The following is a 24018-nucleotide window of genomic DNA, read 5'->3' as shown; positions in this document are numbered from 1 at the left end:
ACCCAATCCCCACCCCATTCTCTCCCTATCCCTCCCTCCCATGCTTGGCTTAGTAGTTGACATCTAGTATTATGGCAACTTATCTAAAATTAAAAATGGTAATCTCACATAACAGTTTCATTTGTCTGATACCAAGCTTTTGATGACTTAAAGATGACATTTAAATATTTCTTTTTGCTTTCTTTCTTACCAGAGAATATTTTTTTTCTATTTTTTAGGTGAAACTATCATATATTTATATATTTATTTTTCAGAAAAAAATATATCCTAATATGGAATATGGACTCTAGGTACCCAAAACGATCTTGAAAAAGAACAAAGCTAGAAGATATATATTTTCTGATTTCAAACCATATAAAGCTACAATAATTGAAACAGTGTAGTACTATTCTAAAGGCAGATATATAAACCATTGGAGTTAAATAAAAGCCTAGAGCTAAATTCTTCCCTATATTGTCAAGTTATTTTTGACAAGGTTTCCACGAACATTTGGTGGTGGAAATATTATCTTTTAACTAAATATTGTTAAAAAATAATAATTACATGGAAAAGAATAAAATTGGACCCTTACCTAATCCCATATAAAAATATTAACTCAAAATAGATAAAAGACCTAAATATAAATCTTAAGACTATAAACTTTTAGGAGAAAATCTGGGTCATTAAACCTCACAACATAGAAATTGGCAGTGATTTCTTGGTTATGATTTCAATGGCACAGGCAACAGAAGCATATACAAACTCCCTAAAAAAAAAAAATGTTGTATATCCAAAGACAATGTAAACAGAGTTAACAGTTACTAATAGAATGGGATAAAATATTTCCAATTGCTATATCTGAAGGTATATTAATATTCCAACTAGAAATCCTAAAAATTAACAACAATAAAGGCAAACAATACCCTTTAGAGATAGGTAAAAGACTAACATAGATAATGAATCTCCACAGATAACCAATCTTAGTTGTCTGTTGGATGGAAAATCTTGTTTCTCTAGTTCTGGTGTGTGTTACCTATTTCTTCTTTGTAGTTAATCTCTTTGAGTATTTTCTCTAGCGCTGGTTTTGAAGACATAAATTCTTTCAGTTTCTGTTTGTCATGGAAGCTTCTTATTTCTCCATCTAATTTGATAGAAAGTTTTGCTGGGTAGGAAATTTTGGGCTGGAAGTTGTTTTCTTTCAGAATTGGGAATATGTTACTCCAAGCCCTTCTGGCTCTCATGACTTGGATTGGGAAGTCTGGAGTGATTCTAATTGGTTTGCCTCTGAATGTCACTTGGCCCTTTGCTTTTGTTGCCTTTAAGATTCTCTGCTTGGCTTCCACATTGGTCATTTTGACAATTATGTGGCGTGGGGATCCTCTTCTCCGATCCTGTCTAAAGGGAGTTCTATAAGTTTCCTGGACCTGTGTATCAACCTCTTGCTCTATGTTTGGAAAATTTTCTGCTATTACTTCCTTGAAGAGATTGTTGATCCCTTTGGTTTCACTTTCTTTTCCCTCCTCTATTCCAATTATTCTTAGGTTAGCTCTCTTAAAATGGGCCCATATTTCTTCAATATCAGATTCCTGCTGTCGGATATTTTTTTTTAGATTAGAAACTATGCGTTCATTTTTGGAATGATCATCTTCTAAGAGTGAGATTCTGTTCTCCATGTGTTCTAATCGGTTGTTTGTGCTTTGAATTGAGGCCTTTACTTCATTAATTGCATCCTTTATCTCTTTTTGGCTCTCTCTGAGTTCTTTTCGAAGCACCTCTATTATTTCTACAGTTATTTTCCTGATTTGATCTTCTAGAAATCTCTGATTTTCAGTTTTATCGGGTTCTGATGTTGTGGGGTTGTGTGCATTCATTGCTCCAGTATTATTTCTCTTTCCCATGATTTCGGATGTTTGTGCCTTCTCTGGGTTCTTCCCTTGGGTCACTATACTTCACTTAAGGTGTTCTGGATCTCGAGTCAGTAGTATCTCAGACCCCACTACTCCTTTACTGGGTTTTATCACAGAGTCTCCGACCCAGAGAGTCGATAGAGGCTGCTTTAGACTGTGGGAGGTGCCAGGTTGCACATTCTCCTATGGTGTGATATCTCTGCCACCGCCCCTCCCCCACTGGGTCAAGTCCCAGGGAGTACAGTACTGGGATTTCTCCTCTGTGGCCCGCAATTTGACTCACTGTTCTTGAGTGCACAGATGTAGCTGTACTGGCCTCGCTGAATTCGCTGCTGCTGCCGCCGGTGTCAATATGGCGCCGCTGCTACACCCTCGGCTATGGGGCTGGCGTTTTCTTCTTGGTTTTGATTTCAACTCTGAATCCCTGCAGCGTGTGCTGAGCTCAGCCACTGGGAGCTTTAGACGCTCTCTGCGTGGAGAAATCCCGCCTGGCTGTTCCGCAGTGGCTCACCTTGGCTTGCTGTTGCCGTCCCGTGAATTCGCCGGTGCCGCGGGCAGTATGGCGCTGCTGCCGCGTCTGCCGCGTCCTCGGGCGCGAGGCCGGTGTATCTTCTCTGTGGCTCTGTTCTCAGTCTGCTTTCTCTCTGGAGCCTGGTGATTTTTTGTTTCACTGGTGATGGTGTTTTCTGGCTATGAAAGGCGCTGATTTTGTGGTAATGGAGATTTGTTGTTAGCGGGGCTCTTAAGCCCCGCTTTTCTCGGTCGCCATCTTCCCGGAAGTTGCATTCACATTTGAAGCATAAACGTTTACTATCATTATATCATCTTGGTGTATTCTTCCTTTTAATAAAAGGAAGTGCCCTGATTTGTCTCTTTTTATGTGTCTTGTTTTGTTAGATATCAGGATTGCTACCCCTGCCCTTTTTTGTTCTCCAGTAGTATGGCATATCTTTTTCTATCCTTTCACTTTCAGTCTGTGAGTGTCTTTGGCTGTTAGGTGAGTTTCTTGCAAACAGCATATATTTGGGTTATGTTTTTTGATCCACATTGCCAATCGATGTCTTTTGATTGGTGAGTTAAGTCCTCTGACGTTAAGAGTTATTATTGAAATATGATTTTTGTTTTCTGTCATTTTGTGTTCTGTCATCTGTTTGGTAGCTTTTTCTTTCTTCCTTACTTAGAAGCCCCTCTCATCACTTTCCTCTCTTCTCTGGTTCTGAAGTCTGCTTCTTTTTTCTTCTTTATGGTTTATTTCTTTAAGTATTTTCTCTAGTGGCTTTGGATTCATACATTTTTTGAGATTTTGTTTATCCTGAAATACTTTTATTTCACCATCGACTTTGAATAGTAGTTTTGCTGGATAAAGCAGCTTCGGTTGGAAGTTATTTTTCTCCAAGGTCTGGATCATGTCATACCAGTCTGTCCTGGCATTCATGACCTGGGTTGTATAGTCTGGGGTGATTCTTATTATTTTGCCTCTGTATGTCACCTGACTTTTTGTTCTCACTGCTTTTAAGATTTTTTTCTTGGTCTCTATGTTAGTCATTTTGACTATTATGTTGCGTGGGGAGGTTCTTTTTTTGATCTTGTCTTAATGGTGTTCTGTATGTCTCTTGAACATGAAGATCTATCTCTCGTTCCATGTTTGGGAAGTTCTCCGAAATTATTTCTGTGAAAAGATTATGGATGCCCCTGGTCTGTACCTCTATCCCTTCTTCAATGCCTTTTATCTGTAAGTTAGGGTGTTTCATGTTGTCCCAAATTTGCTGTATGTTTAGGTTTTGTTGCTGTAATGACTTCTGCATACTATTGACTGTGTTTTCGGTGTTGGATGAACTATCTACTAACAGTGATATTCTACTTTCCATTTCCTCTAATCTTCCAGAATTTCTTTCTATTGCTGACTTCATTTAATTTATTGACTCTTTCATTTCATTCCAAGCCTCTTTCTGATTCTTTTTTAGTGTTTCTAACTCATCTTTCATCTCCTCTAAACTTGTTTTAAATCCTTTCATCATTTTGTAGATCAAGATTTGGAACTCCCCTTCCTGCATTTCTTGTAGGTCAGTATTTGTGAATTCTGTCATTTCTCCATTATTCCTAATTCTCATATTTTCAGAGTTCTCAGGTCTGGTTTTCTGCTGTCTTCCCATTGTTAGTGGGTATTACTTTTAGCCCATTCTTTGTATTAGGACTTTAGAAAAGACTTATCCCCCCCAGAAAAAAAACTTATCCCCCCAGAAAACCAAAAACCAAAACAAACCCAAAGACCCAAAAAGTAAAACGAACAATACCAAACTGCAATAGTAAAAAATAAAATATAAAAGAATAGAAAAATAGTAAAAAATAATAATAATAAAAGAGATAACAGTCCTACTATGTTGTTGATATATGGTGAATCTTGTATTTGCTTGGAGTGTCCCCTTGTGGCCCCGTGCAGGTATCACGCTTTAAGCGCTCTTTGGTCCCGGAGTTGAATTGGCCCACTTTGCGCACACTGGCACTCACATATATCGTACCGGGTCTGTGGCTCCTCTGAATTCACGCTGGCAGTCCAATCTATGGCTCTGAAGCTCTGGCAGCTCTCCCGTATCCTGCTGACTTTTCGCTCTCGCCATGAGCAGGTCCACTTCCTGGTCCCTGCCAATCTCTGGGCGTGTCTGCAGGGCCGCCTTTGTTGGGTGCCGCTCAGGAGCTCCAGTTAGCTAGCAACTTCAGGTATTGGAACTCCCTGGCCACTTTCAGACTTTAGAGCTTCTCTGGGAATGTTAATGACCCAAATTCCCGTTTGGGCCAGTGGCCCTGAGGCTACTGCGCCTGCGCCTGCACTATGCCAGCCGCCGATTCTTCAGCTCACTATCTGCTTTCTTTGTGTGTTGTGGTGAATCTTTCAGTTCAGTTGCTGGATTTTTTCTGCCGTACTCCCCAAGTCTGTTTTGGATCGTACATTTAATTTTTTCTTTATTAAGACACTTCTGTCTCAGTAGTTGAACTTAGTTTGCTTCGGCTAGTAAGGGACGCTGCGTCTCTCCATCGCCATCTTGGAAAAATTCTGTGAGAGGGTTTAATGAGGTGGGATTCACAGGGAAATACCAAGTGCTGTGTTCATGTATATAATTTTGAACCTCACTATAATGTATAATTGTAATGTACCAATAAAAGTATACAAATTTGACCTGTGATCTGTTTATTTTTTATTTTTTATTTTTTTTGGTGGTACTGAGGTTCCTTGAAACCCTTCTACCTCTGGGCTACACTCCCAGTCCTATTTTATATTTTTATTTGGAAACAGGGTCTCTTAAGCCAGCGAGGCTGGCTTCAAACCTGAGTGTTCTTCCTGTCTCTGCCTTCCAAGCTCAGGGATTACAAGCATGCGCCACTATGCCCAGTGATCTGTTTGTTGTTTATTTATTTATTTATTTTGTTTTGTGTTGTGTGTGTGTGTGTGTGTGTGTGTGTGTGTGTGTGTGTGTGGTACTAGGGTTCCTGGAAGCCTTTCTACCTCCAGGCTACACTCCAAGACCTATTTTTACATTTTTATTTTGGAAACAGGGTCTCCTAAGCCAGTGTGTGTGGCTGGCTTCGAACCTGCGTGATCCTCCTGTCTCTGCCTCCCAAGCGTGGGGATTACAAGCATGCGCCACCATGCCTGGCTCTGTTTAATTTGAAAGCTTCCATGTTAGCATTTTATTCCTGAAGAGAGAAAAATTGTAGTATACTAAATAAAGTTACTGTAGATGTTTGCAACATAAAAGAAAAGAAGTAGGACAGTTTTTGTACCAGAAAAATCTGAAAATGAGGTGGTTTCTCCACATTTCCAGTTGTAACCTACATACCAGTAACAAAATAATAAGATGTCAGAGTTTCTTGAAAAGAAATGGGATTATACTTTTATCAAACCATCCTACATCAAGATGTAGATATCATCCAAATATATAGTTAGCAGTATTTAAAAAAAACTCTTACAGACTTTGAGTTACTTATATTTTTTTAGCAAAACCGTAGTATAGTGTTGGCTTTAATATACTTTTAAAAGAACATTTCTTCATATCTATTTATTGTTTTAATTTTATTATTTCTCTCCACTTAATATTTCTTCTAATGATGTGATAATCAGCAACCTCAGGACCTAGCTTCATTGATATATATTTTACTTTTCCTTGTTTTTCTCAACATTTAAATTATATGCTCTCTAAGGATACAGTTGGAATCATTCGCTATAGAACCATTTTTAAACCAATCGTGACATATTGAAAAGAAGATTATGTGGGCAAGGCATAATGATTATAATTAAGCCACAGAAAATAATATGTTCATAGGAAGTTGGAAAATACAATGAAGAAAGTAGGTAGATTATGGAGACAATTGTACCTTTGGTTGAAAATTACATATTTAGTCATGAAATCTGCCCAGTCTAAATGCCAAAGTATTTTTGTTGAAGGAGAGAGCAAGTCAGGGGAATTGTTGCAGATATATATTGTTTCTGGCTCCTATTGCTGTTTGCTTGATCAAAAAGTTGACACCACAAAAGTCAGAAGGATTCCATATAAGTCATGAGCAGGGATTCTTTATATAACTTTTGTTTTTATTTGAAAGAGAAAGAGATATTTCTTCCCCTTTAATTGCTTTTAACTAGACTTTTAGCCAAGGTTTATTATTATTTTTTAATGTTGCTTTTGCTCTGTGCCTTATGACAGGTTTGAGGATGAAGAGGCTTAGAGACAATATGTCAGCATTTTCTTCCTAGAATTAATTGGGAGAGCCGGGTGTGGTGGCACATGCTTGTAATCCCCGCGCTTGGGAGGCTGACACAGGAGGATCGCATGGGTTAAAAGCCAGCCTCAGCTACTTAGTGAGGCTTTAAGCAACTTAGTGAGAACCTGTTTCAAAATAAAATATAAAAAAAGGTATAGGAGTATAGCCCAGAGGTGGAAAGCCTCTGAGTTTCAAAATAAAATATAAAAAAAGGTATAGGAGTATAGCCCAGAGGTGGAAATCCTCTGAGTTTCTGAGTTCCACCCCCAGTACCACCAAAAAAAAAAAAAAAAAAAGAATTATTTGGGAGAATGTAAATGCACTAGTAAATATGTAAAGGGCCATGCTCCTAAAGTATTTCAAAAAGTGATAGTGTGGAACATAGATGGGTGTGGAGTCAGAGGTGCTTGCTAGCTGGGGAATTTATCAACTTCCTTAACACTGGAAGATGTCTTGCAGGTTTGTAGTAGTTTCCAGCACTGGGACTAATGTGTAAGTGTGTTGCATTAAAAAAAAAAAAAAGCATTTTAAAAAAGCTTTTAGCCAGGTATGGTGGTACATGCTGGTAATCCCAGTACTTGGGAGGCTGAGACAGGATTGCAGGTTCACAGCGAGCCTTAGCTACCTAGTGAGGCCCTCTGCAACTTTGCAACTTAGTGAGACCCTGTTTCAAAATAAAGAATGAAAAATAGGGAGGCCGGACAGCGAGCCGAGGTGAGCCGCTGCGGAAGAGCCCTGCGGGATTCGGCAGATTTTTTGGCGCAGGGAGCATCTAAAGCTCCCAGTGCCTGGGCTCAGCACACGCTGCAGGGACCCAGAGCGGAGTTCAAAAACAGAGAAGAAATACGCCAGCATCACGGCCAAGGGCTTAGCAGCTGCACCATATGGCCACCAGCGGCAGCGGCAGCAGCAGCGAATTCACCGAGTCCACTACAGCTCCATCTGCATATTCAACAACAGTGAGTCAAATTGCGGGCCCCAGAGGAGAAACACCAGTACTGACTCTCAGGGACTTGACCCAGTGGGGGAGTGGCAGTGGCAGAGATATCACACCATAGGAGAACGGTGCAACCTGGCACCCCCCATAGTCGAAAGCAGCCTCTATTGACTCCCTGGGTCTGAGACTTTGCGATACAACCCAGTAAAGGAGTAGTGGTGACTGAGATACCACAGACTCGAGATCCAGAGCACCTTAAGTGAAGTCGTAGTGACCCAAGGGAAGAACCCAGAGAAGGCACAAACTCCCAAAATCATGGGAAAGAGGAATAACAATGGAGCAATGAATGCCCACAACCCCATAACATCAGAACCCGATAAAACAAAAATTCAGAGATTTCTAGAAGATCAAATCAGGAAAATAACTGTAGAAATAATAGAGGTGTTTCGAAAATAATTCAGAGAGAGCCAAAAAGAGATAAAGGATGCAATTAATGAAGTAAAGGCCTCAATTCAAAGCACAAAGAACCGATTAGACCACATGGAGAATAGAATCTCGCTCTTAGAAGATGATCATTCCAAAAATGAATGCATAGTTTCTAATCTAGAAAAAAATATCCGACAGCAGGAATCTGACATTGAAGAAATATGGGCCCATTTTAAGAGAGCTAACCTAAGAATAATTGGAATAGAGTAAGGAAAAGAAAGTGAAACCAAAGGGATCAACAATCTCTTCAAGGAAGTAATAGCAGAAAATTTTCCAAACATAGAGCAAGAGGTCGATACACAGATCCAGGAAACTTATAGAACTCCCTTTAGACAGGATCGGAGAAGAGGATCCCCACGCCACATAATTGTCAAAATGACCAATGTGGAAGCCAAGCAGAGAATCTTAAAGGCAACAAAAGCAAAGGGCCAAGTGACATTCAGAGGCAAACCAATTAGAATCACTCCAGACTTCCCAAACCAAGTCATGAGAGCCAGAAGGGCTTGGAGTAACATATTCCAAACTCTGAAAGAAAACAATTTCCAGCCCAAAATTTCCTACCCAGCAAAACTTTCTATCAAATTAGATGGAGAAATAAGAAGCTTCCATGACAAACAGAAACTGAAGGAATTTATGTCTTCAAAACCAGCACTAGAGAAAATACTCAAAGAGATTAACTACAAAGAAGAAAGAGGTAACACACCAGAACCAGAGAAACAAGATTTTCCATCCAACAGTCAACTAAGATTGGTTATCTGTGGAGATTCATTATCTATGTTAGTCTTTTACCTATCTCTAAAGGATATTGTTTGCCTTTATTGTTGTTAATTTTTAGGATTTCTAGTTGGAATATTAATATACCTTCAGATAGGGCATTTGGAAATATTTTATCCCATTCTATCAGTAACTTTTAACTCTGTTTACATTGTCTTTGCATATACTATATTTTATTTTTTAGGGAGTTTGTATACCCTTTTGTTGCCTGTGCCATTGAAATCGTATCCAAGAAATCACTGCCAATTTCAATGTTGTGAGGTTTTATGACCCAGATTTTCTTCTAAAAGTTTATAGTCTTAAGATTTATATTTAGGTCCTTTATCTATTTTGAGTTAATATTTGTATATGGGACTAGGTAAGGGTCCAATTTTATTCTTTTTCATGTAATTATTATTTTTCAACTATATTTAGTTAAAAGATTATTATTTCCACCACCAAATGTTTGTGGAAACCTTGTCAAAAATAACTTGACAATATATGGAAGAATGTATTTCTAGGCTTTTTTTTTTTAACTCCAATGGTTTATATATCTGCCTTTAGAACAGTACTATACTGTTTCAATTATTGTAGCTTTATATGGTTTGAAATCAGAAAATATATATCTTCTAGCTTTGTTCTTTTTCAAGATCGTTTTGGGTATCTAGAGTCCATATTACATATTAGGATAGATTTTTTCTGAAAAATAAATATATAAATATATGATAGTTTCACCTAAAAAAATAGAAAAAAATATTCTCTGGTAAGAAAGAAAGCAAAAAGAAATATTAAAATGTTATCTTTAAGTTATCAAAAGCTTGGTATCAGACAAATGAAACTGTTATGTGAGATTATCATTTTTAATTTTGGATAAATTGCTATAATACTAGATGTCAACCACTAAGCCAAGCATGGGAAGGAGGGATGGGGAGGGAATGGGATGGGGATCGGGTTGGGGCTGACTGGGCGATGTGTGCATGTATGTCTACAAAAGTTTTTTGTATCTCACTATGATGTATGAATACAGTGCACCAATAAAAAATTAAAAAAAAAAGAAAAGAAAAATAGGGTTGAGGGTATAGCTCAGAGGTAAAATGCCTCTCAGTACCGGAAAAGAAAAAAAGAAAAAAAAAAAAAAAAAAAAAACCTTGAGGGATAAACAATTGCAAGACAGAAACTGATTATGTTTTCCAAGTTGAATTCAAAAGGTCCCCTGTTGATCAGACCTTTCCTACACGGTGCGTCCACCAAGTGACTGAAGGTACCAATACCATAGAAGATCTTACCAGAGAGGAAGACTATGATTTTGATAGTTGGCAAATCTTTTTTTTTCTGAATAAATTTTCTCATCAAATTGTAACATTAGGTATAAAAAGAAATAAAGCCATACATTCTGGATTAGGAAAAAATTTAAAAAGCATTTTATGAATCAAACCCAGCTTCATCTTGTCAGGAGGTTAGTAATGTCTTATTTTGAAACTTAAACAAGGAGGAAACAGATGGAATATGCAGTTATTTTGTGAATTTAATTTGAAGGCCTACCATACATTGGGAATTTGTCTGTAAACCCAATGGCTCTGAGAATTTTGAACTTGATATTTGAAGCAAATGAATTACTAAATTCCCATTGAGTCTCATTTCTTGCTGTTCAGTCAAAGAAGCCATTTTACATATGGTTGATTTGAATAAATTCATTATCAAATATAATAGGAAATACTAATTCACCTTTTAGTTATTTAAAGCTTCTCCCTCATATGATATAATGTATTTTTGGTATTTAATATAATTTTTCTCTTTTACTTTCTCTCAGAAAGGTAGAGTGGCCTACTAATAAAATATTTAATATTTACAGTTGTCCCTATATCACTCAAGGTGCTTGCTTTATAGGTAAGCAACAGAAACTGACTCTGGCTACAATAAATAAAAGGACTTCACAGGAAGGATTCTGATGAAGGGTGCAGATCAGCTAGATAGCTACATATCCAACTTCTGGAAGGAGAGGGACCAACTCAGCACTAAAAGCACAGAGAGGAGCTCACTAACTTTTGTGGATAATTAAACTCTAACAACCATTAGCCTCTGTGTATCTCTAGTCACATCACTAGGTCTTTATAGAATCTGTTTGACCTTCATTAGTGGTGTGATTTATACCTGTGGCTCAGTAGATTTTGACTAGAGGGTTAGAGGCTGGGTGGTTGGGGGTGGGGGAGATTATTATCCTTTGTGCTAAGTTTTTTGTACTAGATGAACCTTATACTACAATGTGGTTTAGAATCTCATCATGTCATGTTTTGTACAACCCTTTATTTTTTACCTGAGTTGTATTTTCTATTTAAGTTTGAAGCATTTTGGCAAGTGTGCACGTGTGTGTGGGCCAAGGAACACCCATTATTTTCTTTTTAATTAATATCAAATAAGAACTTAAGTTCTCAGTGATTCTTGGAGTTAATTTTTTAGTGCAACCCCAAGACTCACTGTTACAAGATGCAAATATGACGATGTGGCTTTAGACAATTTGCAGAACTTGTCCAAATCCCAATTTTTTTCATTGGTAAAGTGGACTTGATATATTTTTACAAAGATATTTTGAGACTGTGTGATTATATACAGAGAAGGCTTGACATCAGGAACATATATTGATTCACAACTCTTCTTTAACATTTTTAAAATTGTTACAAATATGATTTTGTATTTTAGAGTGAAACCATAGCAATGAATTTAATTAATAATAAGATAGAGGAACTTCTGGGAAGGTGGCGACCGAGAAAAGTGGGGCTTAAGAGCCCCGCTAACAACCAATCTCCAATACCACAAAATCAGCACCTTTCATAGCCAGAAAACACCACCACCAGAGAAACAAAAAAATCACCAGGCTCCAGAGAGAAAGCGGACTGAGAACAGAGCTCAGAGCCACAGAGGAGATACACCGGCCTCACGCCCGAGGACGCGGCAGCAGCACCATACTGCCGGGGGCAGCGGCAAATTTCCGGACGGCTACAGCAAGCTGAGGTGAGCCGCTGCGGAACAGCCAGGCAGGATTTCTCGCCGCAGGTAAAATCTAAAGCTCCCAGTGGCTGAGCTCAGCACACGCCGCAGGGATTCATAGTGGAAATCAAAACCAAGAAGAAATACGCCAGTATCACGGCCGAGGGTGTAGCAGCGGTGCCATATTGCCACTGGCGGCAGCAGCAGAGAATTCACCGAATCCAGTACAGCTACATCTGCGTACTCAAGAACAGTGAGTCAAATTGTGGGCGACAGAGGAGAAATTCCAGTACTGTACTCCCTGGGACTTGACCCAGTGAGGGAGTGGTGGTGGCAGAGATATCACACCACAGGAGAACGCGCAACCTGGCACCCCCCACAGTCTAAAGCAGCCTCTATCGACTCTCTGGGTCGGAGACTCTGTGATACAACTCAGTAAAGGAGTAGTGGGGTCTGAGATACTACAGACAAAGAAAAAGATAGAAAAATGGTAAATAGTTGAGGAACCATTTAAGCCTAGATATTAACATCTTTTAGTACCTGATGTTCCTATATTTGAAGTCTCCCAGTATTATTAGATTGGGTCATCTCTGTGGCTTAATGTCACAAAGAGTTTGCTTTATGAAAGTAGCTGCACCAATGTTTGTGGTATAAATGTTGACGATCATTATTTCCTCTTGCTGGATTGTTCCTTTTATCAGTGAAAAATGACCTTCTTTGTCTCTTCTAGTTAGCGTGGGCTTGAAGTTGAATAACTTGTCTGATATCTTAGTTGCTACTCCTGCTTGTCTTTGAGTTCTGTTGGCGTGGATTACCTTGCTCCAGCCCTTTACCTTAAGTTTGTTACTATCTTTACTTGTAAGGTGTGTTTCTTGCACGCAGCAGATAGATGGATTCTGGTTTTTAATTCATTTTGCCACCTAATATCTTTTTTTTTTAATTTTAAAAATTTTTTTATTTTTATTTTATTGGTGCACTGTATTCGTACATCATAGTGGGATACAAACTTTTGTAGACATACATGCACACATCACCCACTTCATTAATTGCATCCTTTATCTCTTTTTGGCTCTCTCTGAGTTCTTTTCAAAGCACCTCTATTATTTCTACAGTTATTTTCCTGATTTGATCTTCTAGAAATCTCTGATTTTCTGTTTTATCAGGTTCTGATGTTGTGGGGTTGTGGGCATTCATTGCTCCAGTGTTATCTCTCTTTCCCATGATTTCGGAAGTTTGTGCCTTCTCTGGGTTTTTCCCTTGGGTCACTATGACTTCACTTAAGGTGCTCTGGATCTCGAGTCAGTAGTATCTCAGACCGCACTACTCCTTTACTGGGTTGTATCACAGAGTCTCCGACCCAGGGAGTCGATAGAGGCTGCTTTAAACTATGGGGGGTGCCAGGTTGCACATTCTCCTATGGTGTGATATCTCTGCCACCGCCACTCCCTCACTGGGTCAAGTCCCAGGGAGTACAGTACTGGGATTTCTCCTCTGTCGCCCACAATTTGACTCACTGTTCTTGAGTACGCAGATGTAGCTGTATTGGACTCGGTGAATTCTCTGCTGCTGCTGCTGGTGGCAATATGGCGCCAATGCCACGCCTTCAGCCGTGAGGCTGGCGTATTTTTCCTTCTCTGGTTTTGAGTTCGACTTTGAGTCCCTGCAGCATGTGCTGAGCTCAGCCACTGGGAGCTTTAAATGCTCTCTGCGCCGAAAGATCCCACCTGGCTGTTCCGCAGCGGCTCACCTTGGCTTGCTGTAGCCGTCCGGTGAGTTCGCTGCTGCCGCTGGCAGTATGGCGCTGCTGCCGCGTCCTCGGGCGCTTGTATCTCCTCTGTGGCTCTGAGCTCTGTTCTCAGTCCGCTTTCTCTCTGGAGCCTGGTGGTTTTTTTGTTTCTCTGGTGATGGTGTTTTCTGGCTATGAAAGGCGCTGATTTTGTGGTAATGGAGATTGGTTTTTAGCGGGGCTCTTAAGCCCCGCTTTTCTCGGTCGCCATCTTCCCAGAAGTACCTAATATCTTTTAATTGGGGAGTTGAGTCCATTTATGTTTAGTGCGATTATTGAGAAATTATTTTTAATATCTAACATTTTAAGTTTTAACTTCTGTTTGAGGGAGTGTTTGTTCTTTACTTAGTAGTTTGCTTAATGGAAATTCTTGTTTCTCTGGTTCTGGCGTGTATTACTTATTTCTTTTAAGTTTATTTCTTTGAATATTTTTTTCTAGTGCTGGTTTGGAAGACATACATTCTTTCAGCTTCTCTTTGTTTTGAAAGATTTTTATTTCCTCATCTAATTTTAGAGATAGTTTTGCTGGGTAGGAAATTTTAGGCTGCAAATTAGTTTTCTTTCAGAGTTTGGAATATGTTAATCCAGGCCCTTCTGGCTTTCATGACTTGGTTTGGGAAGTCTGACGTGATTCTAATTGGTTTGCCTGTAAATCTCAATTGGTCTTTTGTTTTTGTTGCCTTTAAGATTCTCTCTTTGCTCAGTTTGACTATTATGTGGCATAGTGAACCTTTTCTCTAATCTTGTCTAAAGAGGGTTCTGTATCTGTATATAGATCTCTTGTTCTATGTTTAGAAAATTTTCTGATATTACTTATTTGAAAAGATTGTTGATCTCTTTGGTTTCACCTTCTTCCCCTATTTTATGCCAATTATTCTAAAATTAGCTCTTTTAAAATAGACCCATATTTTTTCAATGTTGAGTTTCTTCATGCTATTGAATTGGTTTTTCTAAGTTATATACTATGCATTTGTTTTTGGAGTGATCACCTTCTATGAGTGAGATTCTATTCTCCATGTGGTCTAATTGATTGTTTATACTTTGATGCTTTCACTTCAGTGATTGCATACTTTATTTCTTTCAGACTCTCTCTAAATTCTTTTTGGAAGTCTTATATTACTTCGACAGTTACATTTCTGATTTGACCTTTTGGAGATCTCTGCAATTCTGTGTTGTCATGTTCTGTTATTGTGGTATTGTGGGAGCTCATTGCTTCCTTGTTGTTCCTTCTTCTCATGATTTCAGAAGTTTGTATCTGTTGCTTTTGATAGATATCTCGCAGTCTCTACGTGTCAGCTGGTATATTCAGGGGCAAATTGTGTTTTATTCAGCAGTGAAGGTTGAGTGAGGAGGGAAGTAAAGTTGTAAATGCAAGAATAGGGTAAAGCCACAGAAAGCATTGAATAGAATGAGATTATGCATTTGGTAAGGTAGTATATATTAGAGATTAGAGATAGTGAATATGCAGTAGTATTCTAGTAACCAGTGTAGAGTATTTAGTATAGTGATATGAAATGGATTTAAGAAAAAGAAGTGAAAAGAGAAAGAGAATAAAAGAAAAGGGATGGAGAGAAGAGGCAGGTATATACAAGGGAAGCTTTGGAGCAGGGTTGGGAAGAGAACAAACAAGCATACACACACATGCACAAAACCAAACCAAACAAAAACAAAATAATCCAACCCTACAAGTGTATTAATATTCAGCAGACTGGGCTTCTGCAGTCTTTCTCTGTGCAGCCACCGAGTGCCACTGGCACCTTTCCTGCTGCAAGTCTGTTTCTGAGTCTTTCTCAGTCTATGCAGATGGCTGGTATCAATGGGGCTGTATCTAGTGTTAAGTGTACATCACCCTTCATGCTTTCCATGGATGTGAAGATTGAGTCTCTTTCTGCCTGCATAGGTGGTGGATGCCTCTGGGACCATAGAGTTTCTGTTCTCCACAGCAAGAGCTGGGCTGGCCTGACTTTTTCTATTTGCCACAATTGGTTGGTCTGTGGTGTTCTTGAAGATTCTACTATTTGGATCTAGTGTTGTTAAGCATAGGTCTTCTTCCATGCTTTCCACTGATACAGAGCCTGAGTCTGAGCCTCTGCTATGCCCAACAGCAGACTCAATCCCCACCTTTGTTACATTGAACCACAAAATCTCAAACCCAGCAAGTTTTTTTGGGTTGCGTGAGTCCCTAGGAGCGCCATGCTGGGCATTGTCACATGGGGAGGAGGGTTCAGTTATGGTTTTGTTGAGCACTGTTCTGGATCTCTGGAGGACGTGGTGAGCTCAGCTGCCACTGCTGTTTAAGTTGTAGCCAGTGTTTGTGCAGGAGGAACTGATGGCTTAAAATTTGAATGATCTGCAGCCACTTACTTTGTTTCAAGTTCTTGGTTGTTTTCCTATGTGTTTCTGGAGTTGGGTGCAGTGAGGCAAGATGGAGCTGCTGTGGCCCCAGTTGCCCCCAAATAGGTGAGTTTTTTTTTCTTCTCTCTAATCAATCTTCTAGCTTTTTATTTTCTTGCTGCCTTTTACTTATCATGTTCTTTTTAAAGTTATAATATTTTCTTGATTTTGTAAGAACACATTTTTTTAAGGCAATGGAGATCTGGTGTCAGCAAGACTAATATGTGCTGCTTCCTTCAGTTACTATCTTCCTGGAAGTCCCCTATATTTATGGTCATTGTTGTTAAATTATTATTATTGTGTTGGAAATTGATCTCAGGAACTCACACATGCAAGGCAAGCACTCTACTGTTGAGCCACATTCCTAGCTAATCATTTAAAAACCATGATAGTAATAACAACTCATATAATTTAACCTTCTATGAGGCTATTATCAGAGAAGCGTGGATATATTGGAGTTTTCTCTATTTTGCCTTAGAATCTCTCCCACATACTTAGAACTGTCATGCATCTCTTGATGGTGAGGATATGTTTGAGAAATACTTATTAGGTGGTTTTATGACCGTGAACATTATAGAGTGTATTTACACAAATTTACATGGTTTAAGCTCAGTCACTGGAGGCGGACTCTTGATAGAATCAACAGATGGGTTAAACATGAGATGGGCTGTTGTTGACATATTGTCTCACGGTAGACTTTATAGCAGAAGGAGTATACTTTAAAGCAATGATAAAGTACAGTAAATACATGAACCAGTAATGGCTCATCATCAGCAGGCATTATATACTGTACTTAATTGTACATATACACTTTTATCCTATTTGCAGAACAGTAGGTTTGTTTACTAGCCAGCATCTCCACAAGTATGCTTTAATTCTCATTTTTGTTAGTTTATTAGTGTGTTTTCTTATATAGCTAACACATACTTATTTTTGATATTTTAGGTAAGGATTTCTGTTTTATATTTTGTGTGTTTGGAATTGAAAATCATCCCCCGTTTTCTGGACCACAGAATAAAATAAAGGAGCTAGCCACATACTAATGGGTTTGTTTAGGTGATATTTTAATTCTAAGAACTTGGACCATGTTTGGAATTAGTATTAAATCTATATAAAATGATAGCATTAGAACTGGTGAAACAAAGTAAAAATGTGTTTTCTGAGAGATGGGAAGTCTTATTCACTGCTCTCATTTCTTCTCTAATAGAGAAAATGGAGTGATGATACCATATCTTATTACTAGTATTCAAGTTTATTTAGTTTTTGGAAAGATGATGAACTTGTGGGAATGCTTCTGCCTTCTTCTCCATCCCATCAATCCATACATCTTAATTTTAACCACAGTTCTATGCTGTCAGCCAGATGAACTGAATGACATTTCAAAGCCTAGTAACATGAAATCTAGAACTGAACAGGCTGTAATTTCTGGCCTTTTTTTTTTTCTCTTCCAGTGTCTGTATTTATGCTGAAAGTTCAGGTGAATGACATCATCAGTCGTCAGTACCTGAGTCAAGCAGTTGTAGAAGTATTTGTAAACTACACGAAGACAAATTCCACAGTAACTAAAAAAAATGGAGCAGTGTTGATAAAAGTGCCCTATAAATTGGGACTCAGCTTAACCATCATTGCTTACAAAGATGGCTACGTGTTGACCCCTCTGCCTTGGAAGACCGGGAGAATGCCAAGTAAGCACATAACAGTGTTTTGCAGGCTGGGAATGTGCCTGCAGAATTGGTATCTGGTCCCCACACTTGGGAGGCGGAGACAGGAGGATCGCACAGGTGCGAAGCCAGCCTTGCTGGCTTAAGAGACCCCGTTTCCAAATAAAATATATATATAAAATATAGGTCTGGGAGTATAGCCTGGAGGTAGAAGGGTTCCTTCCCCAGTACCTCAAAAAAAAAAAAAAAAAAGAATTGGTATCTGGTAAGGGTTGGGTTTCTAGCTTATAGGTGGCACCTTTACACTGTGTCCTCAGGTGGTGGAAGGGTGAGGGGAAGAGTTATTTTTCAGCCTGTTTTTTTTAGGGCACTAATCCCACTCATGACAGATCTGCCCTCTTGACTTTATTGTCACACAGAACGCATTGCCTCTTAATACTATTACTTTGGGGGTTAGGATTTCAACATGTGAATTTTAAGAAGGACACAGATATTTAGGCTACGGCAAACATGAAGACACTTTTCCTTCTAAGAGGCTTGAAGGCATTGTGAGTGTGAGCTCTGCTCTGTACAAAGCTTGTTTGCAGGCGGCAATGGGGAGATGAGCATGCTCATGGGACCAGTGAAAGGCAGGGGAGTCATCAAGTGGAGAAAGATGGTGAAAGACCTTCAAAAGTGAGAAATTTGGATTTATATGCTAAATGTGGAGGCAGTTACTGTACATACTAAATAGTAAAGGAGATCCTTGAGCACAATGAGGGTACGATGCTTAGAAAGTGGACTTTTCAATGCAGACTCAGAGAGCCTGGCTGCGAAACTCCTGGGGTAGAGTAACAAGCCTGAAGGGATAGAGGGAGTTAAAAAGGTGGAAAGAGCATAAGAGATGCTATACCCAAGATCTCTCCCGCTGCTCACCATTGAAATTCTCAACTTCTAGCTGGCTATGGTAATAAATGTCTATAATCCCAGTACTTGGGAGGCTGAGACAGGAGGATCAAAGGTTTGAGGTCAGCTTCAGCAACTAAGCAAGGCTCTTGGCAACTTGGTGAAATCCTGTTACCAAAAATTAAAAAAAGAAAAGAAAAAAAAGAAAAGAAAAAGAAAGGAAGGAAGGAAGGAAGGAAGGAAGGAAGGAACAAGAAATAAAAAAAATAGGGCCGTGTAGCTTCAGAAGTGGAATATCCCTGGATTCAATCTTTAGTAGCACACACACACACACACACACACACACACACACACACACACCAGACACAACAACAAACAAAAACAAAAGAAGCTTTATAAACTTTATTTTGATATTTTATTACTAGAATTCTCTTCTAAAAACATATAAATAATCGAAGTGTACACATTCATGCCCCAGGATATTGGTGCCAATACTTTTGTAATAATAATTGAAATGAAAACAATCTAAATATATATCTTATACTTTAACAATTGAAATTTGTGACTTTAAACAAGTTATATAATATTTGTGTTGAGAAACAGAAATGCTGGCATTATAAAATAACAAAAGCAGAATAAATATATTCTGTATAAAATTATTCCTTATTTTTAAAAATCACAAGAAAAATCAGTGGTTATATTAAAACATTATTAGTGATTACATCCATAGTGGTTTCTTTTTATTCTTTTCAGTATTTTTCAACTTTTTTTTTTTTACCATGGAGATTATCCCTTTTATAACAAGAAAAATATTTTTAAGGGAAATCAGAATGTAAGTTTTAGTGAGGTTCAGCAGAATTCTTCACAGGTTTTATAGCTTTGAAAGGCTGTCAAAAAGCAAGGCATTGTAGTGCATGCCTGTAATCCCAGTATTTGGGAGGTTGAGATAGGAGGATTGCAGGTTCAAGGACAGCCTCAGTGAGTAGTGAAACTCATCAACCTAGCAAAACCCTGTTTCAAAATAAAAAATTAAATAAGGCTGGGGTGTAGCTTGGAGGGAGAATGCCCCTGGGTTCAATACCCAGTAACACACCACAACCCCTACACCTCAACATGTTAAAAACCATGCAAATGTTTTATCTTTTAAGGGGTTTGAGGATATTGTGTTTTCTATTTAAATACTTATTTAGCATAAAGGAGAGATACAAAGTGAGAACTTGTGCTTTTAGCAACTCCTCTGAACTTACTCTCCTTTTGCAGGATTGGTGTGATTTGTTCTTGTCTATAAAATGCTCTTTTGTCCCAGCTTCTTGACCCTTAACTTGAAATAATCCAGTCATATTTCAAGTGGTCTGCTCTTACCCACTCCACCAGTCATTTCAGGTGCCTGTTCTTGTAGGTGGGTTCAGTGCCCCCTGTGGTACTCTTTAAGGTTGCCTATGGATCTTTCTTTTCTTTTCTTTTTTTTTTTTGGTGGTACTGGAGGTGGAACCCAGAGGCTTTCTACCTCCAGGCTATACTCCCAGACCCATTTTATACTTTGTTTGGAAACAGGGTCTCACTAAGTTGCTGAGAGCCTAAGTAGCTGAGGCTGGCTTCGAACCTACGTCTCAGCCTCCTGTCTCAGCCTCCCAAGTGCCAGGATTACAAGCGTGCGCCACCATGCCCAGCTATCTATGGATCATTCTGTATGTGTGAGTGTGTGCTAAATTGTTTCTTCCTGTGCCAGCTCAGTTCATTTGGTAAAACACATTGGGTACAGAAGAGAACTGTGTTCATCTGTGAGAAGTTAAAAAAAATTAAGACTAGGTACAGTCTCTATCTGAAGAACCTGAAATCATGGAGCTAAGAAACATTTAAAAAAAATCTAAAGAACTAAATGACAAGTATATAGAAAAAGTAGAGAGCTATTCAAGCACTTAATCATTTTTTATTTGGCATCAGTTATAGAACATTATTACTTACCTTGCTACAAACTACTACTTGAAATAGAAAAGATCAGAAAAACAAAATAGTGGTGCCCAATATTTTCTTCTTACTTTATTGTATTCTTTTTTCTCTATCATATTTCATATTTATTTTTCCTTTGGCTTAAATTGTGCATCACATCAAGTGGTTTGTTTTTCCCCAATTTTTAGATACTGAGGTAGCAGGACTATTAGCATCTCAGGTTCCCTTCTATATTAAATATTTTAATTGTGCTATGTTTCACAGTATATTCATCAATTACACTTTCACTGTTACCACAAAGCCAAGCAAATATATGGCTATTTGAAGATACTGTTTTGATTACTGGAAAATTAGCTGGTAAGTACAATAATTTTTTCTTAATATAAAAAGTGATTATTATGCAAATGAATCAGTGTTAATGATAACTTAGGAAATACCTAAACTGACCAGTGATAGATCAATAAGTTGATTCTTATCTTTCTATAACATATGATGTATGTGTGTGTGTGTATGAGAATTGTTTTTTATTTTTTTACTATTTTGTCACCCCAAATGGGAATATTTGGCTTTAGGAAATATTAGTAAGAGCATCTTTCTATACTTCTTTCTAAATTATATGTCTCATTAGGGAATTAGTCATTGGTAAAATAGGAGAAAGGACAGACTGCATGTCACTGGGACCTTTGGGACTATCTAATTGCAGGTAATTTTTATCCCAGCCCCTTGGGTTAATCTTGCTGTCTCTTTGAGAGAGGCCTGAGCCTAGGTAGTGGATCTGGCAGGCATATATGATTTGCCATACTTGCATATCCCAGGTGAAAAATTCAAAAAGCTGTATTTTGGGTATTGATTTAAGCTGTGTCCTCTAATTCTGCTTTACCAACCATGGGGGTGATGGTTTGATCCTGACTTTGCCTTCCCACACACCTTAGTTAATGCTTAGAAGAAATATCTGCCATTCTATGACTCTTACAGCATATTATATGATGCTGTAAGATATAAATGATAACAGTCTGTTCAGGTTTTTGTTTTGTATTGGACTGGTGAGTTAATGTTGAGGTCTGAAGTATTATGGAAATGTAGGGTAAAGGGAGAAGGTCCTCAAGGTAGAGTCCAGTTAGAGAGTCATAGAAAAAGGAACTGGGTATGAATGTTCTTTACTTTTTAGAAGCTATATTTCTGCAATACTAAAGAAGAAACATTTAATACTAATATTTGGGAAAATTTGAGCTTTGGGTGGATTAACCTTGGAGGACTAGACTGAGAGAGACTGTAAACTCAGTTACTTTTGAGATGCAAATGAATTTGGCAGAATTTCAAGTCACTGACTCTGTGGAGTATGGCAGAAGAGTGGATGTGGGCTTGTGTGTGGAAGGATGGAAGTAAATCAGAAGCATATGTGTTCAGAGAGAGGCCACATTTTATGCTGCTGGAGGCCTGAATGGAATTAGAGTTCCCCTTCAATGTTTTATTTATTCATTTTGGTCTTTTTACACATCCTTATCCCTTACTGGCCTCTTCAGACCACATTAAAAAATTATAGTTTCTGCAGGAATTCATGAAATGGATCAGTGTGAACATGTCCGTGCCGCTCTGTTGTCACTGTACCAAGACACCAGGGGCGCTCACGTCTGGGCAGTACTGGGTATCCCTCAGCAGGACCCCGGAGATACTGCGAGCCCTCATGAGTTTTCAGGTCACTTTATTTTATGGCCTCATTTCCCGAAGAAGTGACCTGTTGGGAAGGGCAAGCAGGAGAGAGTCTATGTTTCTGATTTTATTTCTTTCCATAGAAAGTGGACTTTTCCATTTCTTAACTCCCACAAGACATTTAATCAGGAAGGAGTTTAGTTTGTACCGTGCTAATGTGTTCGGCATGTGTGTGAATGTATTTGTGATAAAAGGAGTGGAGATAAATGGAAACCTTAGAAATGTACAAAACACTAGAGAACCATAGCTGGATATTTTGCATTGAATGCATATTTTCATTTATAAGGAATTTGCATCTTACCATAAACAGTGCATTTTTAAAAAGAGTAAGTCATAGATAGTACTTGTCAGTGATTTCAAGGGATTCGACTCTTCTCTCAAGCTACTTAAGCAAACAAGAATGTATTTATTTTGAGAATTATCTTAATCTATTAAATCACTTATCATTATGCAAGTCTTTAAACTTGCTCCTTTTAAAATTCTGTTAATAGTTTAATTGATTTTATCTGCCTTTATCATAAGTGATCTTATTATAGTCCAAAGCAAAAGTTAATGTTTCTGATACTTTTTAATTTTAGTGATTCAAGAGTTAAGTGATCCTTGATTTATTAAATAAAATGTGTTGGTTACAGAAACATTAGTAGTATTTACTGAGGTCTCACTTGATAAAATTTAAAATAAAAATAACTCAAAGTTATTAAATTGAGATATAATCTATAAACTGAGGAACTGGCATTTGGAAAATTTTGAATGAATGATTAGGTTTCTAAATGAAAAACCTACCCACTGTAGGATGAGGCTGAATGTCATGCAAGGCAGCTTCTGCTGCGAGTTTTTGGAAGCCCAGTACTAAGCTGGCTTTAGCCTGAGGGGAGTTTTCACCCCACAAGCAGTAGGACCAGCTTTAGAGCTGGATCAGTACTTTAGCTGAAAGCATTGACAAACAAGTTTTCTCTCTCCATTCTCTGAATATTGCCTCAGTTTTCAAAAAGCTCCCATTTTTGGTCACTAGGTGGTGGTTGCCAACTCCCAGATATACACCTGCTCACATAAAATCGAGTAGGAGTAAAACAAGCCCCCCCCCCATCTTTGTCCAAGAAAATTCATATTACATCTAACTGTGTTTGGGACAAAGCCCATTATTGAACAAATCAGTCAAGCCAAGAGAGTAACAAGATGTTTTGATTGTTTTCAGTTCATTCTGGCACATACCATCAACTCCACTCTTATTACAAAAATGAAACCCCAAATGAACCACATGGGCTAAAAATTTAGGTCAGTGTGCGGTTCCCTAAAGTGAAAAAGAAAGGCGAAGAAATTCTGGGCAGCCGAATCAAGGAGTCTTTAGTACAAATGTGCTTTGTGTAGTCTTAGAATAAAAGGGAGGGGTTTCTTACTTAGTTTTGATTTAAAATAATAAAATGATAAAAGGAGATGTTAGTGACATTTAGAAGTAATTATAGCTGCTCTTTTTAAAGTAAAACATCCTAACCAAGGATGCTGTGCTAAACATGCATTTGTTTTATCTGTTCGTTAATGAGATTTTCTTTTTCCAGATGCCAAATCTCAACCAAGTGTTCAGTTTTCAAAAGCCTTAATTAAACTTCCTGACAACCATCAGATTAGCAACGTTACAGGCTATCTTACGGTTTTACAACAGTTTTTGAAGGTGGACAGTTTTCTGTATACAACTGGAATTACTCTCAATAAACCAGGTATTTTCTAATTTTTACATAATGAAATCCTATCTATAAGAAACATCAGCACATAAATCTTTCAAATACTATTTAGGCATTTAGATAGCTAATAGAAAAATGATATTCAGTCTTA

At 38.2% G+C, this 24018-nt stretch overlaps 1 protein-coding gene across 1 annotated transcript in view; it reads left to right on the top strand.

Moving 5' to 3' along the window:
• Nucleotides 1–24018, top strand: part of FAM171B (family with sequence similarity 171 member B) — a gene marked incomplete at both ends in the record, with an annotated part of 81499 nt that overhangs the window by 44561 nt on the left and 12920 nt on the right. The window contains 3 exons of the mRNA XM_080689912.1: nucleotides 17434–17667; nucleotides 20743–20835; nucleotides 23745–23903. Of these exons, the coding sequence (XP_080546038.1) occupies nucleotides 17434–17667; nucleotides 20743–20835; nucleotides 23745–23903 (486 nt within the window). The remainder of the gene's footprint in view (nucleotides 1–17433; nucleotides 17668–20742; nucleotides 20836–23744; nucleotides 23904–24018) is intronic.

Source organism: Muscardinus avellanarius, assembly GCF_963383645.1.
Source record: "Muscardinus avellanarius genome assembly, chromosome: 2".
NCBI classification, from domain to species: domain Eukaryota; kingdom Metazoa; phylum Chordata; class Mammalia; order Rodentia; family Gliridae; genus Muscardinus; species Muscardinus avellanarius.
Note: the sequence above shows the minus strand (reverse complement) of the source record. Positions and strands in the feature narration are given on the sequence as shown.